This window comes from Calliphora vicina, chromosome 5 (genome assembly GCF_958450345.1).
Source record: "Calliphora vicina chromosome 5, idCalVici1.1, whole genome shotgun sequence".
Classification (NCBI taxonomy): domain Eukaryota; kingdom Metazoa; phylum Arthropoda; class Insecta; order Diptera; family Calliphoridae; genus Calliphora; species Calliphora vicina.
The window spans coordinates 108,169,893-108,186,688 of NC_088784.1; the positions used below are offsets into that span (position 1 = coordinate 108,169,893).

General features: G+C 31.9%; 2 protein-coding genes across 3 annotated transcripts; one reads left to right on the forward strand and one right to left on the reverse strand.

The window, feature by feature from the left end:
- Positions 1 to 491: 491 nt before the first annotated feature.
- Positions 492 to 9,262, reverse strand: Snrk (SNF related kinase). Of its 2 annotated transcripts, XM_065511290.1 has the most exons (9): positions 9,143 to 9,262; positions 8,348 to 9,028; positions 8,037 to 8,255; positions 7,782 to 7,957; positions 6,292 to 6,643; positions 6,083 to 6,208; positions 5,823 to 5,955; positions 4,974 to 5,681; positions 492 to 2,071 (listed from the first exon to the last, which is right to left on the reverse strand). In XM_065511290.1, the coding sequence occupies exons 2-9, from the start codon at positions 8,584 to 8,586 to the stop codon at positions 1,346 to 1,348; spliced, it is 2,679 nt and encodes an 892-aa protein (XP_065367362.1). In that variant the 5' UTR covers positions 8,587 to 9,028; positions 9,143 to 9,262; the 3' UTR covers positions 492 to 1,345. The 2 variants fall into 2 exon arrangements, with proteins under 2 accessions (XP_065367362.1, XP_065367363.1); XM_065511291.1 differs by lacking the exon at positions 9,143 to 9,262 and having other exon boundaries at positions 492 to 2,068; positions 8,348 to 9,124.
- A 1,321-nt stretch (positions 9,263 to 10,583) lies between these two features.
- Usp20-33 (Ubiquitin specific protease 20/33) lies at positions 10,584 to 14,613 on the forward strand. Its single transcript, XM_065511643.1, has 4 exons — positions 10,584 to 10,838; positions 10,918 to 13,236; positions 13,311 to 13,635; positions 13,695 to 14,613. Exons 1-4 carry the CDS (start codon positions 10,761 to 10,763, stop codon positions 14,036 to 14,038), a joined length of 3,066 nt encoding a protein of 1,021 aa, XP_065367715.1. The 5' UTR covers positions 10,584 to 10,760; the 3' UTR covers positions 14,039 to 14,613.
- The last annotated feature ends 2,183 nt before the right edge of the window (positions 14,614 to 16,796 follow it).

The window sequence follows — 16,796 nt, forward strand, 5'->3', positions numbered from 1 at the left end:
TATTCAGCGTTTTATGCTGAACTAGTATATTTATTTATACATATAACTTTTTAAACCAAAAGTTATATGTATAAATAAATTATACAGAAGTGTCAATTTTAACATTGACCCAAACAACTTACACACATATTTAATATATAACATAGACAACATGGATATCTAAAGATTTCAAACGACATTTTTAACGTCATAGAAATTCAGGCAGATACAAAAATCGGGAAAATTATTTTTGAACCCAAATTTTTTTCGCCTAAAATTTTGTTCAATATAAAATTGTTGAAAAAAAAAATCCCAACAAAAAATGAGCTCTCTTATTTGTTTTCATTTACCGCTTAGTTACTGATTGATCTTCAAATTTATTGCAAATTAAATTTAGTCGATATTTTTATATGATTTACTTTGGGTAGCTATTAGTATTAAACATTCTAAGGATGACGTTGACATACACCAGAATTAAAAACAAAGGTTTTTTCAGGAAATAATACAACAGGTTCAAGATCATCTATTATTTTATTATTACTTTTTTAAGAATTGTTTTGTTGTTGTAGTTTTATTTTTATTTTTAATAGTTATTACACAAATATTTATTTTTATAGTATGTATGTATTGTATGTGTTGATTTTCTATCATTATCAATTGATCAACAAATAAATATTGAATTGAATGTATGGTTTGTTGTTATTTGAAGATGGTGATTGATGATGAAGAGGGATGGATGGAGAGAGTATGGGAGAATGTTGACATGCATGTATTTTTGCGTTTTGATAAGTAATAGTTTTATGGATTTAGGTAAGGTAGTAAGTAATAATTTGTATGGATGAAGAATACAGTAAGTAATGTATAGAGTAATAGATTACACTTAATTTTAATATTAAATTAAAAATAAACTATGCAAATATAGAAATATATAAGTTTGTATGTATGTATAATAATATTATTTGATTTTTTGTGTGTTTAATATGTATTTCTGGATTTTTTTTCTTCTGAATTTATTTTCATGTTTTGTATTTTGTAATTTACTAGTCTCTAATAAACAGGCGATATATTGTATGTATTTATGTAACTCTAAAGATACGACGATGATAGTACGACAAGTACGACACATATTGAATATGAATGCAAAGGTTTTTTACCACAATTATTTTTAAGGGTTTCTTTATATAAATATTGTTAATGTAAACTGAACAACATTATCTGTGTGTTTGTGTTTTTTAACCAAATACTGCGTCTTGTTGGTTGGCGTCTTTCAATAAGTTTAAGTTTGTATGTGTTGATTTTGACCACATTCCTTTGAATCGAATCGATCGATTGTTTGATTTAATTGTTATTTTAGAACTTGGATTTATTACGAAAAATTTACTACCGGAAAATACTTGCCTAATTTACGTATTTTTCGTATAGTTACAAAACACTTTGAGCTAGTGGCCTGTATGGTTTTAGTTAAGCTCTTCTCTTTGAGAATCAAATCGATTTCTTCTATGGAATTTAATTTGTAAATGCTGCTTGCAGAGCTATGGGTATGGGAGGATTTTAAACTACTTGTATTCGAATTTGTTGTACTCTCTTCACCGCCACTCCCAACGCTACTACACACTCCGCCGCCACCACTACCGCCACAATGAATTTTAAGGGTATTTAATGAATTTCTTAATTGCTCTGCTTGATTGGCAAAATCTGAATTGTTTTCACCTCCACCGCAATTACTGCTGGCATCGTTATCGTCACATTCTTCTTCCTTTGCCTCAGGAAATGTATGCAAATTGAATAGAGAGTTACGTTGCTCATAAGTGTAGCGTTCTGTTTCCGAGTATGACAGACGATGATGATAATGATGATTGTGTTGATGCCTCATCTCATACTCTTGAGCCTCTGTGATGCGATCTAGCGATTGACTTTCACGTATTCGTCTTCGTCGCACATTTTGATTTAATGACGCCAATTGTTTTTTCTCCACCAACGAATTGTGCTTCTCCAGACTATCTTTGGGTTGTTTATTTTTATGCTTGTGTGAATGCTGATGTGAATGAGTATGAGAAGATTTATTGCGCGTATCTGATTCAGATTTATTCTGCTGAAAATAAATTTAAGCAAGCAAATAAATATTACAAATATTCAAATAATAAGATGAAAGCATTAAACAACTCGCGTTTTATAACTGCATAACTAATTAAAAATATATTAATCTGCTAGTCGAAAATTTATTAAAAAAGCTATTGTATCTAATATGCAAGAAGGTTGGCTACCGATTCGAAACGTTTAAAATTTAATGGTATGGGTATTTGTCTCTCGTACAACATATTTTGTGTGCAGGTGTAGCATCGATGCATAAGTGTTGAATGCTCTGCACAAACTGGATTGTTACAGGAATGGCAATAGGCCCAAAAAGTAACTAAAATTCAAAAACAAAGGTTTGTGATGTGTTCAAACAATAAAACAAATCTCAATATAAACTAAGCTATTGGTCGGATCGCCTCGGGTTGGGTATACTTCCCATGGACCATCAAGGAGTAATTTCAGTTTGAAAATGAAACTGAAATCACCCATCGCAGGGTTAATATAATGCTTGTCAACAATACAATGTTTGAAATCCCTTTAGCCTAAACGCCTCTAAATGAAAACCAATTACATTTAAATGTTTGTATGATCATTTTAGATAACTTTAAAATTAATTTTACAAAAAATAAATTTAACATAAAACAAGAAAATTTTAAGTAGAAATTTATAACCAACCGGTTATGGCCAATAGGCCAGGTTGGTGAAAATAAATAAAATAAACTTTAAAATCTCAATTTAACTTAAAAAAAGGATTCGGGAAAAAAATATTCTGCATAAAAACAAGTAAGAGTATCGATTAACCGAATAATTTATATTTTCATTTCAAATTGAAATACAACAACGAATTTTGTATACAAAAACATAAAAAATGGCAAATAAGGTATTTGAGATCATTTTTGTAAACATATCGCCTATTTGCTGCAACAACGTCATTACTCAAAATTCGTGTTTATTGAACTGAATAATACAAAATATGCGCTGTTCTATAATCTTTCATATAGTTTTATCAGTTCTCAAAAAAAAAAAATATTTTTTGTGTGAGGGTGTTTTTTTGTTGTAAACATTGTAAAAATTCATGTTTTCTCGTATATTTGATATGTAAAAATTTGGGTTAAATACAGGTTAGAAAGATATTAAAATCTCCTATTTAAATTTCTGAAATCGCATGACTTGTTGAAAATTAAGAAATAGTAAAATGTCATAAAATATTCAAAGATGTTTTTCGCGAAACGACTTTTTTTGAGTTATGACTTTGTTTCAGCAAATGAGCGATGTGTGAGTTTTTATAGTTTTAGGGAGATCTTCTGAAATAATCTTTTATAAAAAGAATAAAATTTAAACGATTTTTTTTCTTTAGATTTTATAAAACTTTTCTTGGAAAAAACTCTCTCGCTGATTGTATATTTTGGAGAAATCAAGAATATTCCTTTTTGGATATTGATTAATTTAATAGTTTCGTTCAGTTATGATAAAAGACTCATTTCAAAAAACATGTTTATTGGATGTTCAAAAAATATCTAATTTTAATTTGAAATTTGTATTTGAATTGAAATGGAAAAATAAATACAAAAAAAAATTTAAAGTGCAAAAAAAAGGAATTTCGGTTAATCGGTTAATCGACACAAATTAATCGGTTTATTTGTTATTTGAAAATCGGCAATTTCAAATTATTCGAACAGTTAACCGTCCAAAATTAATCGGTTAACCGATTAACGGTTGATCGATTGAATACCCTAATATACACCCTTCAACAATTATACTTTAAAATAAAAATTTTAGGTAACAAAATGTTTTTAAAATTTTTTTTTTCTTAATTTAAAATTTTTTTTTTTTAATTTTTAAGTAAAAAAAATTGTTGGTCAAAATTTTTTAAAAAAATTTTTTTATAACTTTTAAAAAAAATTTCTATTTTTAAATTTAAAAAAATATATTTTTTTTTAATTTATTAGTGAAACATTGTAGGTCGACTTACTATATTTTCCATATATCTTAGCAACCTTAGCAACAGAACCATGTCTATGAATCTGATTCATAGATAGATCCAGAATATATATACTTTGTGGGGTCTCAAATAAAAAATGTAGAAATTACAAACGGAATGACAAACTTATAATATACCCCTCTGGTGGAGGGTATAAACAATTTGGTGCAAAAATAGTTGGTCCGAAGTTCTATGGCGTTATATACGACATTGGAATGCTCTGAAATGCCTATCATATATTGTCTATGTTAATAACATGGTAATACAGATATAGATAAAAATAGAGGTAGTCGTGGTTTTTTGATTATATCTTTGACATATGTGAGCCAAACCGAGACTGTAACGGATATATAGGTATATCAATCATGTAAGTTATACGAGAAATTCAAAAACATGTTACGATTTTTGGTCCAAAAAAAACCCTTACCACTCATGCTGAAGGTTAATAAAAAAAATAAAATTACAATTAAATAATAAGGCAATATACAAATAATAAAAAATAGCTATTTGCACAAAAAAGTAGATGATTTCACATAAAGTAAACAACGATTTCATTATAATCTATTAGAAAAAATCCACCAAAATTTAGTTTTTAAATGATTCCTTTTATTACATAAAAGGTGAAAGGTACATAGTATTCGGCACTCTTTATTGATTTTATATGTATACGAATTAATTTAATTTCTCGAAATCGGGCACATATTTTAAAATACGATTACAAGTGTAAGTAAGTATGCACTCGCATAACGTTTACTAGCTTTGTACCCGGGATTTGTGGCAAAGAAGTTTCCAATTCGTGCATAGTGTTTTTATGGCATTTACGAGTCTTTTGAGAGAACATGTGAAGTGCTTCTACAATTTCAAAGAATCAGTGTAAATTTTAAGAATGAACTAGACATTTGATTATATCATAACAAACACCATGAGAAATGCTTACCTGATTTTGTCCCTCTTTTTTGTTGCTTGCATTGGAGGTTGCAATCAAATCATGACCACCATGCTGTCCAGCTGTGGGGAAACCCTGGTCCTGGGAATCACTAGAATCATCATGTGAATCGCGACGATGCATACGAAATCGTGTTGGCGTATCACCCACCAGTTTGTGCATCTTCTTTTTACTGCGACTTTTTGTGTCGTCATCAGAAGCTTCTGAACTGCTACATGAAGGCGTGCGTATTTTATTCAATTTTGTGTGACGTCTGTGTGTTAATACAGGATTTTTACCGGGCAGATGTTTCAATTTTCCTATTTCCAATTCTTTTAGGCCCCGCAAAGTATCCTGCATTTCAAGAGACTTGTCCAATGATTCACTTGGCTGTTGTGCTGAGTCTCCATCCTCATTGGTTGTACCCTTTTCAATTTGTTTAAGTTTCTGCGCCAGCGCAGCATCAACAGATACAACCATTTTGGTTTGTGTGTCCATCTCAGTGTCTGCATCAATATCACAGCCACCCTTGTTGCCAGACCCAACAACGGCCACAACGTTTGAACACTTTTCCTGTACTGAACGATTTAAACGCCCATCCGATATGGATTCCCGTCTAGTAGTGGCAACTTTTAATTCATTACCTTCACAGGATAATTCATTTGATGACTCCTCCTCGTCCTCTTCGCGCACAATACTACATTTTCTTGTGCGTTTGTCCTATTCGTTTAGTAGAGGAAATAAAATTAACCGAATAATTAGTTTTTCCGTTTCAATTCAATTAAGTGTTAGCAAGAAGTCAAAGTGTTTTTAAATAAGAAAATAAATTGTAGTAAGTAAAGTAAGAAAATGGAAACAAACCGTTTTAATTTCATTTTGTATTGGCTCTGGTGCACATACAATATTAATGGGCACCACCATTTGTTTGCCACCCTCTAAAGGTTTAGCTTTTTTATCCGGCACCTGAGCACGCCCCACACCACCAATAACATTTCTTTTTGTAATAGGTCAACATATGAAAAATGTAGGAATTTGTTTTAGTTATGAATGTGTTTTTTTTTTAAAGAAAACAAACAAAAAATAGATTTTCACAAAACAAAAATTTATATAACACAACTTACTTTTTCCCTAGAGCCAAATGAGGATTTTGTTTCAAATGTTGTTCTTCTCTACGTTTGCGTAAACGCATTTCAGCCAATAGAAAATATGTGGCTGTTATATGATTATATTTATCCTTATCTAAGGCTCTAAAAATATAGCACAATATAAATGTTATAGCATGCAGAGCACAGTAGTAATTGTTAATTTATGGTGTAAAATAGATACTTACTGTAAGATATCCTCTTTGGGTGCTATTTTGCCTTGTATCATCTTTTGTATGATGAAGGCATGATCTTCTTCGCTCAATTGCTCCCGACTTATTAGAGGCAAATAGTCGGCGTTATCACCTTCGGGATTTTCTTTAACCCAATCGTCTGACGCTATTTGCTCTAGTGTTGCACGTTTTTTAGGATCTCTAACTAGCATAGAGGCGATTAATTTTCGGCATGTAGCTGATATATGGGGTGGAACGGAATATTTACAATCCATAATCATTGTTAAAGTTTCGGAATCATTTGCCTTTTCAAAGGGTGGCTGACCACAAACTAACATGTATAAAATAACCCCTAAAGACCAAATATCTGTAAAAGAAATTAATAAGTTATTTATATTGCTTAGAGAGAACAAAAACCAGTCTCAGTCAATTATTCTTGTTTAATTTTGATTGAATTTTTATATAATTCGAGTGATTGATAAATTTTTATAAATTTCCTCGATTATTCGAACGCATAACGAATTGAAAATATTATTCGATTGAAAATATAACAATGAAGAAAAATACAAAATAAAACAATTAATAAAATACAGCGGATATGACCGACTATATTGATTTAATTTTATATACAGACCAATTATGAATAAAAATTTCCCGGGAGATTTTTAACATTGAATTTGAATAGGAAAAATGCGAAAAAACTCCACGGAATTTTTATTCATAATTGGGCAAATATATATATCTGTAATCTAAGCTAAATTTGTAATTCATCCTCATATAATTTGATCAAGTAATATCTTTTTATATAAAACTTATTTATACGTGTTGTATTTTGTCTTGATACTTATTTCGGGTATGGACAAATTTTAATAATATTTAATTTATTATAAGATAAAGACAAAAAATGTGTGCCGAATTTTATCATGATTCTATGTCAGTTTCAATTTATAATTTTTTTTCAATTTCAGTTTGTTACCAATTATTTGAGACTTCGACAATTTTTGATCAAATAATTTTTATTATAATCTGAAAAATGTTATTCTATCGAATAAAAATTATTATTTTCCTCGATTATTCGAATAATTTGATTTTATTCGTTGAATAATATAATCGCGTTTCATTAAGAGCCGTTAAAAAAGCAGATTCTTTCACAAAAATACTATAAAGATTATTTTTTTATGCAAAATCTTCGATTTAAAAAAAAAACTTTACATCAGCTTAAAATCAAATCACAATGATAAAATGTTGAATCATTTCGTATATGACTTCATAGAGCTAAAAAATAATATACCCATGCAAAAAATACTCCAATAATATATTATTAAAGCAAATATTTAAGTAAATTATACCAAATAGCCCTATCTTAGTATAACATAACGCTGCAATAAATTGCTTCGTAATATAGGGGTCAAATAAAATAACCCTTGTTTATTAGAGATAATTTTAATGTAGCAACAATTTACTCAGGAAAATCTGCGTAAAACATTTGTTTTATTTTTACTCACCAACAGCCGGAGCATCATAAGAATCGCCTAATAAAATTTCAGGTGCTGAATAGGCCAAACTGCCACAAAAGGTTTCTAATTTTTGACCAGGCGAAAATTTATTACTAAAACCAAAATCTGTCAGCTTAACAACACCCAACTTTTCAAAAAATACCACATTTTCAGGCTTGAGATCTCTGCAAGATGAAGAATGTTTAGAAAAAAACACAAGGTCTCTCAATTTGGGTACAGAAGGGTATGTAACCAACCACATACCTGTGAACAACATGTAATTGATGACAGTATGTGATGGCACGTAATATTTGTCGAAAATATTTACGTGCCAACTGTTCATTAAGACCACCGTCATGTTTCATAATGTAATCGTAAAGATCACCACCATCACCCAGTTCCAAAACTAAATATAATTTAGTTTGTGTATCAATGACTTCATACAAACGTACAACATGGGGATGTTGAACCAATTTCATGCATCTATTAATAAAGAGATGAATGATGATATTTAATTATGCCAGAGAAAACAACAAACCAACATAATTAGCACGACCAAGGAAATATTCACTTACCTCACTTCCTGGAATAAATGAGCCTTGGATACTTCGTCTAGCTTTGTCTTGTCCACTACCTTAACGGCAACTTTGGCACCCGTAAAAACATGCCGTGCCAATTTGACCACTGCAAAATGGCCAGATCCCAGTGTCTCCTCCAGATCATAGAGGCCTGCAATTTTACCATCATACGAAGCACCTCCAGATGTATGAGCAGCAGCCGAAGCTTCCAATGTGCGTGGATGCTGATGTTGCATATCACGAAACTGGGCTTTATGTCAATTACTCTTGATACGGTTCAAACGATTTATTATTTGTACTACTTTTTATTTATTATTTTCTTCTTTTCACATTAAAATAAGAATGTGTATGTTGCGCAAGTTTTGTCTTTTTTCTTGCTTTTTTTGGCGATCGCACGTACACACAAACACAATCACTCAACACAATGCTTCTTCTTGTTCAAAACAATTGACACTTGAAAAACGTAAAAAAAACTCCAAATTGTAATTTTTTAAACTTTTGTTGTTTTTTCCTTTGTAATTAATTTTCTATTTTAATGTACAACTTTATTTAGTTTAAGGCTACAATATTTAAAAAAAAAGACACATAGGTTTGTTGGAAAGGCCCTGTAGCAAAAAATTTCTGGCACAATTCTATGTATCCATGCTTCAAGTGAAAATCGATTCCGGGGGCCACGCACTACATATAATACAGCAGCAACAAAAGGAAAAACCAAAATTAATTTTTAGAACAATAACATCTATAAACAATTATTTAACTTTAGTCTTTCAAATTTCTTTAATAGTAATTTACACTTTCTGATATTTTTTTGCACAATTTGTTTTCTATTATTTTTACACAATTTAATAGTAAAAATGCACAATTTGTTTTCTTGTTTTCTATTATTGAAAAATTCCTCTACAAGAGGAAAATTTTCTCCTTCTTTTCTCTCGCTTTTCTTTTTGTTGAATAAAAACCTCAAAGTGCTGTCAATAGAAAATAATAAAAAAGAAAATTGTTCAATTTAATCAATCTGGCACCTTTATATTCCGGCTGACATCAGCCGCTCACATGCTCATGCCTGTGTATTTTATGGGATTTTTTAGCTGATAGACCCCCCAAATCTAAATCGTAAAAACTTCATATAAAAAAAATGGTTTGGCTGACGTCAGCCGCGGTGTTGCCACTACAAGTTGTACAAACCGCTCATATCAGCCGCGGTGTTGCCACTTACAACTTGTACAAGCCGCGGTGTTGCCACACACCTTTCGCAGCAGCGAAGTTCTGCTTTCGAACTTTAACTGAGACACACATGTACATTTAAAAATGGTGTGAAGCTGATTTCAAACCCCGGCCACAACTTCGTCAAACCAATATAAGAGTTTGAACCTCAACATTGAGTCAACAACTCTGTGTATGAAGGTATGAAAAAACTTTTAAAAGGTTCGCTGCAGGTTGCAAGATAGAGTGTTACTAATTTAGCGATTTTCTTGAAGATTCTAGTGATTTCTTCAACTAAAGGCGGATATACAGTGACGGACAATAGAATCACTACATATGAATTCGATTAAAGCGGTAAAACTACAAAATTTGATTTCAAAATTTAAAATTTGTTCATTATATATTAATTCTCATAACGTAAACAATAAATAGAAAAAAATAAAATAAAATAATAAAATATGCGACATTCAAATAGAATCAATCAGTCTTAAAATGATTAAAAATAAAAATCATCATAAGAATTCGTTGTTTTCTTAATATTTTGTTGCATATCAATTATTTCTAATAACAGCATCAAATCTTTTGGGGATTGAATTTAACAAACTTTCGCATGTAGATCGGGAAATTGCATACCATATTTCCTGAATTTTCTGCCAAAGTTCTTCCTTTTTTTTCAATATTTAATGGGGGAGGGGGGCTTCACTTTTTTGTATAACACAATGTCAAACACGATTTAATTGACGGCGGCGGGTGTCGTTTGGTTCGATGGAACATTGGAGTTGCCGGAGCTTTAATATTTGCATGGTGCCATTGGTATTTTTACATACTTATGTGTATTTATATATGTTTAAAATAAAAGTAACTGCAAATAATAAATAAGTCATTAGTAGTAAAATATCACTAAAATAAACAGATGTATTTATAAAATATCATTCATTATTAAAACACTTCAAAATAATGCATACTACATATATTCCGATATATTCATCTGGTACCTTTGTTGTGTATGATTTGTTTTTGTATGTCAGTCAAAGTACAACACTGTCATTAATTGTTAAAAAAAAAATAATGCTCATTGTTAAATATTTTAGGAATTTTCTTGTAATTTAATAAAAGTTTTTCTAAAAACAAAAATACAAGAAAGTTTAATGAAAACTAGAAAGAAACCTCAAAACGAGCGGTGTTATTTTGATAAAGGAAGTTACCGACAATGAACAAGATTCCGCAACCTTGTTCCCACTTTTCCAATGAACATTCCTCTTTATTGGATGTCAAGCAAATTGATGGGGTAAATAAAAGAATTGGGATATTTGTATGAAACAGTATTGAAACGAAGTCAGTTTTGTTTTTTTTTTAATTTTTCGCAGAATAATACATGTGCCAACTGCCCATATAATGGACCTAATCTGTGGATCTGTTTATATCACAAGTGCATGCAAATTGGTTGTTCTGAACAGGCCAATGACCACAGCACGGACCACTTTCAACGAAGCAAGGACAAACATTTGCATTGTGTACACATGAATTTGTCATCTCAGAGGGCCTGGTGTTATCTCTGCGAACGTGAGGTGTCCATTGGTGGGGTAGACAGACATGTACACGTAACTGCTGACCCACTCTTAAGGAATATACCGTATTCTGATGATGAGAATGATTCAGATTCTGGTACTAGTGGTGCGAGTACTGGCTTGGTAGGCCTGCAAAATATAGCAAATACTTGTTATATGAATTCAGCCCTGCAGGCCTTAAGTAATGTTGTACCTATGACACATTATTTTCTGCATTGCAGTGATTTGGTGGATTATACATTGGAGCAGGGTGCACATAGATGTAAGGCTGGTTTAGCAAAGAGCTATCAACGTTTAATGCGGGATATGTGGCGCAAAAGAGGAGAAGGCAAAGCATTTTTAGCTCCCCGTAGTATATTATATGGCATCCGTTCAGTTCATCCCATGTTCAGAGGATTTCAGCAACACGATACACAAGAGTTTCTACGCTGTTTTATGGATCAATTACACGAAGAACTAAAGGAACAAACCGGCCATGTTGAGTCCAGAACGACAGGCTCTTTCTCTAACCAGTCTACAAAGGATGATGGCTATGAGTGTGAAGATACACCCTCAGAAATGAGCTCAACATGTAGTTCAAATTCCTTTGGTTCAGATTACCTGACATGCGAAAGTTCTGCTTCTGAACAATCTAGTCTCTGTGAAGAACCCATCAATGCCAAGCCCATTGGCATGATGGCCAACTCTTCATGCTCTGTATCTACGAGTGGATCAAACAATATGACAAATTCTACAGCGTCTACTTCTACTTCGGCCGTACGTTCAATTGTTAGCGACATTTTTGATGGCAAATTGTTATCATCGGTTCAATGTCTAACCTGCGATCGCATATCGACTCGAGAAGAAACGTTTCAGGATCTTTCTTTGCCCATTCCCCATCGTGATTTCTTGACAGTCCTTCATCAAACCAATAGCATAAGTGTACAAAGCTTGAACAGCATAGATTCAACAACATCGGCCAGGACAAATGATAGTTGGTTGTCATGGATTTGGAATATGGTGCGTTCGTGGCTGTGGGGCCCATCGGTGAACTTGCACGACTGTATGGCTAGTTTCTTTAGTGCGGACGAACTAAAGGGCGACAATATGTACAGTTGCGAAAAGTGTAACAAACTACGTACGGGAATGAAATATTCACGTATTCTAGACTTACCCGAAGTTCTGTGCATACATTTGAAACGGTTTCGCCACGATTTGTCATACAGTTCGAAAATTTCGTCGCATGTTGAATTTCCGTTGGAAAATTTAGATATGCGATCTTATATACACAAGGATTGCAAGTCACAAGTACCACATTACAACCTCTCTTCGGTGATATGTCATCATGGCACTGTGGGCGGTGGTCATTACACCTGCTTTGCCCGCAACGCTCTCACCGATCGCTGGTACGAATTTGATGATCATCACGTTAATGAAGTTCAGCCAGAGACGGTTCAAAACTGCCAAGCGTATGTTTTATTCTATCACAAAAACAATCCCCAAATGGAGGATATACGTTTCGAGGCAAACGAATTGGCTGCTTCATATCCAGTATCACAGTCCGACATAACATTTTACATATCTCGGGAATGGTTGGCACGTTTTAATACATTCTCCGAGCCTGGGCCTATTAGCAACTGGTCTATGCTGTGTCCGCATGGTGGTGTTTTGCACGCAAAAATATCGGTGATTTCACAGCTGGCAGTACCAATAGCTCAACAATTGTGGGAGTTTCTATACCGCAAATTCGGTGGTGGTCCTGCCATAAATATGCTGTTTGAATGTGAGGCTTGCAAGCGGTCTGCTGAGGCTCTAGCCCATCGACAACATTACGAACATTCCGTTTTTCAACGCTACAATGACTTGGAGCTGGATTCGGCGGCCATTTATGCTGTTTCTATGAGTTGGTTACGTAAATGGCAGCAATTTGCCAGAGGTCTGACACACAAGGAACCTGGTGCCATCAATAATGCGAGTATTGTTCCATCATCAAAAGATGCAGGTCAAAAGAGTTCTCCCGTTCGAAATGTGCGCGTGGGTTCTGATTATGTACAATTAAATGCCCCATCTTGGCGTTTTTTGCATGATATTTATGGCGGTGGTCCAGAAGTTCTATTGAGGCCCTCCCTAACGGAAGAGGTAAGTTTTTTTTATACCCTACGTCATTTTTCATTAAAAATATAAATAAATATGTTTCTTATTTTGCTCTTTAGATCATTATTATCGATCAAGATGAGTTGGATGAAAGTGAGGATGGTCAAACTGGAAATATTTCCGATACTGAAAGTAACATGGGTGGTCACAATTACATTTTCCCCGAATCAACAAATGTTAATACTACAACAGAAAGTGCACTTAACGACGAACCAGATGAATGTGAGGATGAACTTTCTTCATCGAATGCCAACAAAAAGAGACAAAATCATAAAGAAAGATCATCGGTTAAGAAATACACAAAAACCTCACATGTATCCAAAAAAGTAACAATAACCAAAGGAGCTAAAAATAAAGGAAACCAAGAATTATTTGGCCTTCAAGGTAAATTAAATGTTAAAATGTAAAAAAAATCAAATTATATTATTTATTATTTATTAAAGGCAAATACATTACAAAAGATAATGAATCACATTCCCAAGACGAAGACGAGGAGCAACTGCAGCAGCAACAAAATAGCCATAACGATAAGCAACAAGAAGCATTTATTACTATGGGTAATAAATCCAAAAAAGCATTCCGCAACGAAAAACGCCAAAAACAGCAACAGCAGCAACGTAAATCTAATGTCGCTGCCAACGCTAATTCATCAAATACTAGTGAAGTATTGGAAAAACGATCTTCGCACACTAAACGTGGAAAAAAATCTAAGAATTCTGTTGTTTTAAAGAACATTCAACAATTACATGACACAGCTGCCAGTGATTCTAATGAAACTGATATATAGAGTGTGACTATAAAAAAAAACAACAACATGCCTTATTTCTTTTCTTTAGTTCGTTGCATACAACGAAAAACTTGTAATAATTTTTATTTTCGTTTCTCTCTTTTAGAAATATAATTTATTTTTATTAGTTTTTATTATTAAATAAAAAAGAAAGCAAACTCTGCTTAATGAGTTTATTGTGGGTAGAGGCTTTATAACTTAAAGATGAAAGAAACATGTAACTATATAAATAAAAAAAAACAAAAATCAATTGTAAAAAATATAACTCAAGTGAGTTCAATTATGAATAGGAGTAAAAGAGCTGGTGTATTTTAAATTATAAAAATAAATAAAAAAAAATCAGAAAACAATAACATCTTGTGATAATCTCAAGAGATATATGATCGATATTTATAAAAGAAATAAACTGACTTATCGAAAATAAATGAAACCAAAGAAATTATTGATTTTATTTAATGTTAAGAAAGTAGCTACTCTAGTTTCTGTTATCATTTTAAATCACATAAAATTTAAAATATACTTAAATTTTAAATTTAATGTTGTCATTTTAATAAAAGAAATATTTGCAAAAACTATTTTATAGTTTTTTTTTAAATGCGCATTTCCATGGTCCCGAACGCGACATTCATCCGTCTTCGAAGTGAAAAAATAAAGAAATCTGGGCCTGAATTACCGCATTCGATATCGAGTAAAATTTATCGTAATTTTCCTATTCGAGAATATGGCATTGGAAATCGAATAAGAAATTTAGTACATTTTATACGATAGCTTCGATCACGAATGTGCTAATTTAGTCACTGACCAATATTTTTCTTAAATTTGTCGATAGCATATTTGTAGCACTGTCTCTAGAAAAATGAAAAAATCAAAATGTTAATTCTTTTTTCTTTATCTTATATATAAATAGGCCACACGTTTTTTTGTGGTACACTTTTAAGTATTTTATTGTCCACCAGTACTGATGAAACATATATGGTTTAAAAGGTTATTTTCTCTAGATGTGCACAATATAATTTTTTTTTAAAAATTCTTTCCATAAAGCGTTTTAAATTTGCTTGAAAAACAACAACATGTTTATGCACACCTAAATACACGTGTATTTGTACACAAATATTTTTGCGTATACTCAAAAGTAACTGTACAATTTCGTTATTAGTGGTCGAATTTTGACCACCAGGCGATCCTAGTATATATAATTCTTCTGTACGTGTGTTAGTAACTGAACTCCTCCTTCTTCAATCTTCTTCTTCTCCCTTTTTCACTTATATCTGTCCCTCTTTCTTCTGCTTTCTTCTACTTTCAGGTAACACAAAAGGACCATTGCTGGACCCATGTGAGCTGCTCTTCTCTCTTCCTCATTTCGTGGCTGCCTGGAGAACCTAACCTAACCTAACTCCTCCTTAACGGCTGGGCCGATTTCGATGAAATTTTATACCCTCAAACATATTTTTATACCCTTTGCCATGAGTGGCAAGGGTATATAATTTCTGCTATTTAAAATCGGCCCATAAATGGCTGAGATATAAGGAAAAAACGGGACAACCTCAAAAATTTTTTTTTGTCTAAATTCTTTTTCCACAAAAAAATGTTAAAAATAAAATTTGGAAAAAACTTTTTTAAAAAAAATTTGGAAAAAAAAATTAATTTTGTTTAAATAAAAATATATTTAAATAAAAATGGCCAAGAATGGCTTTTTATATTACTATGAATGAAATAAATAAAAAAAAAAATAAAATATTTAAAAAAATATTTTAAAGTATAATTTGGTGAATGATATGTAAGATTCCGCATAGCCGAATATAGCTCTCTTACTTGTTTTAGCTTAATTTGTTTTTCAAACGCAAAACATTTTTAGTGAGTTTTCTGCAATTCTGTAATACAATTTCTGTCTTCTTAACTGTTTTTGCCAATGTTTGCTTGCAGGTATAACCCTCAAATTTATTTTATTCTCTATCTTATTTTGTCTTTCTATTGCAATACTTTTTCTGCGATCGCGAACGAGACAAAAAATAAAATGTTTAGTGTGATTATTACATGCAGTAACTGATTTGTTAGTTCAAGCTATAGTAAATTTTGATTTGAATTAAAATGTTGAGCCACATTATTATAACGATCCCGTAGTACTGATTACAAACGATGTTTTAGGAACCGGATTGCGGAATTGGAACATGAACAAAATCAAATAAAAAATTTACCGTTAATCGAGCTTTGTTCGGCCTATTTTAATTTTGTTGTAATAATTTGTTGTTGATAGAAAGATTTTATAAAGGCACTGCTAAAAGTTATACTTGGTCGATTCAAAAGGCATCCTATCATGTCATATTGTCTTAATGTTCTAACATTTCACAATGGTTTGAAAATGTTGTTATTGCCTTATGAATGGACCAATTGTGATATTTGGATCACGATCCATGCTGTGCGGGTCAGTCGTTGATATTTATCGCGTGATCCGCGATCTCTATTTCAGAATATTTGGCGACATGGATCGGAATCCATCAATACTGAATGCTACAGCGCTGGAACGCGGTCAATATATATTGAACGTATAGCTGTGCCCTAAGATTAGTGCAGTCATGATATAAATATGTAAACAACAAAAATATGTATATTTTTTTAGTTTTCACTCCAATTGTCTCATGATAACTCACGATTTCCTAAAAATACATTATATTAAGTATACAAATTTTGATATTTTCTTTAATATAATAACGGTGGACCTTTCTGTGGAAATGCCCATATTATATTTTCTAAAAATCCT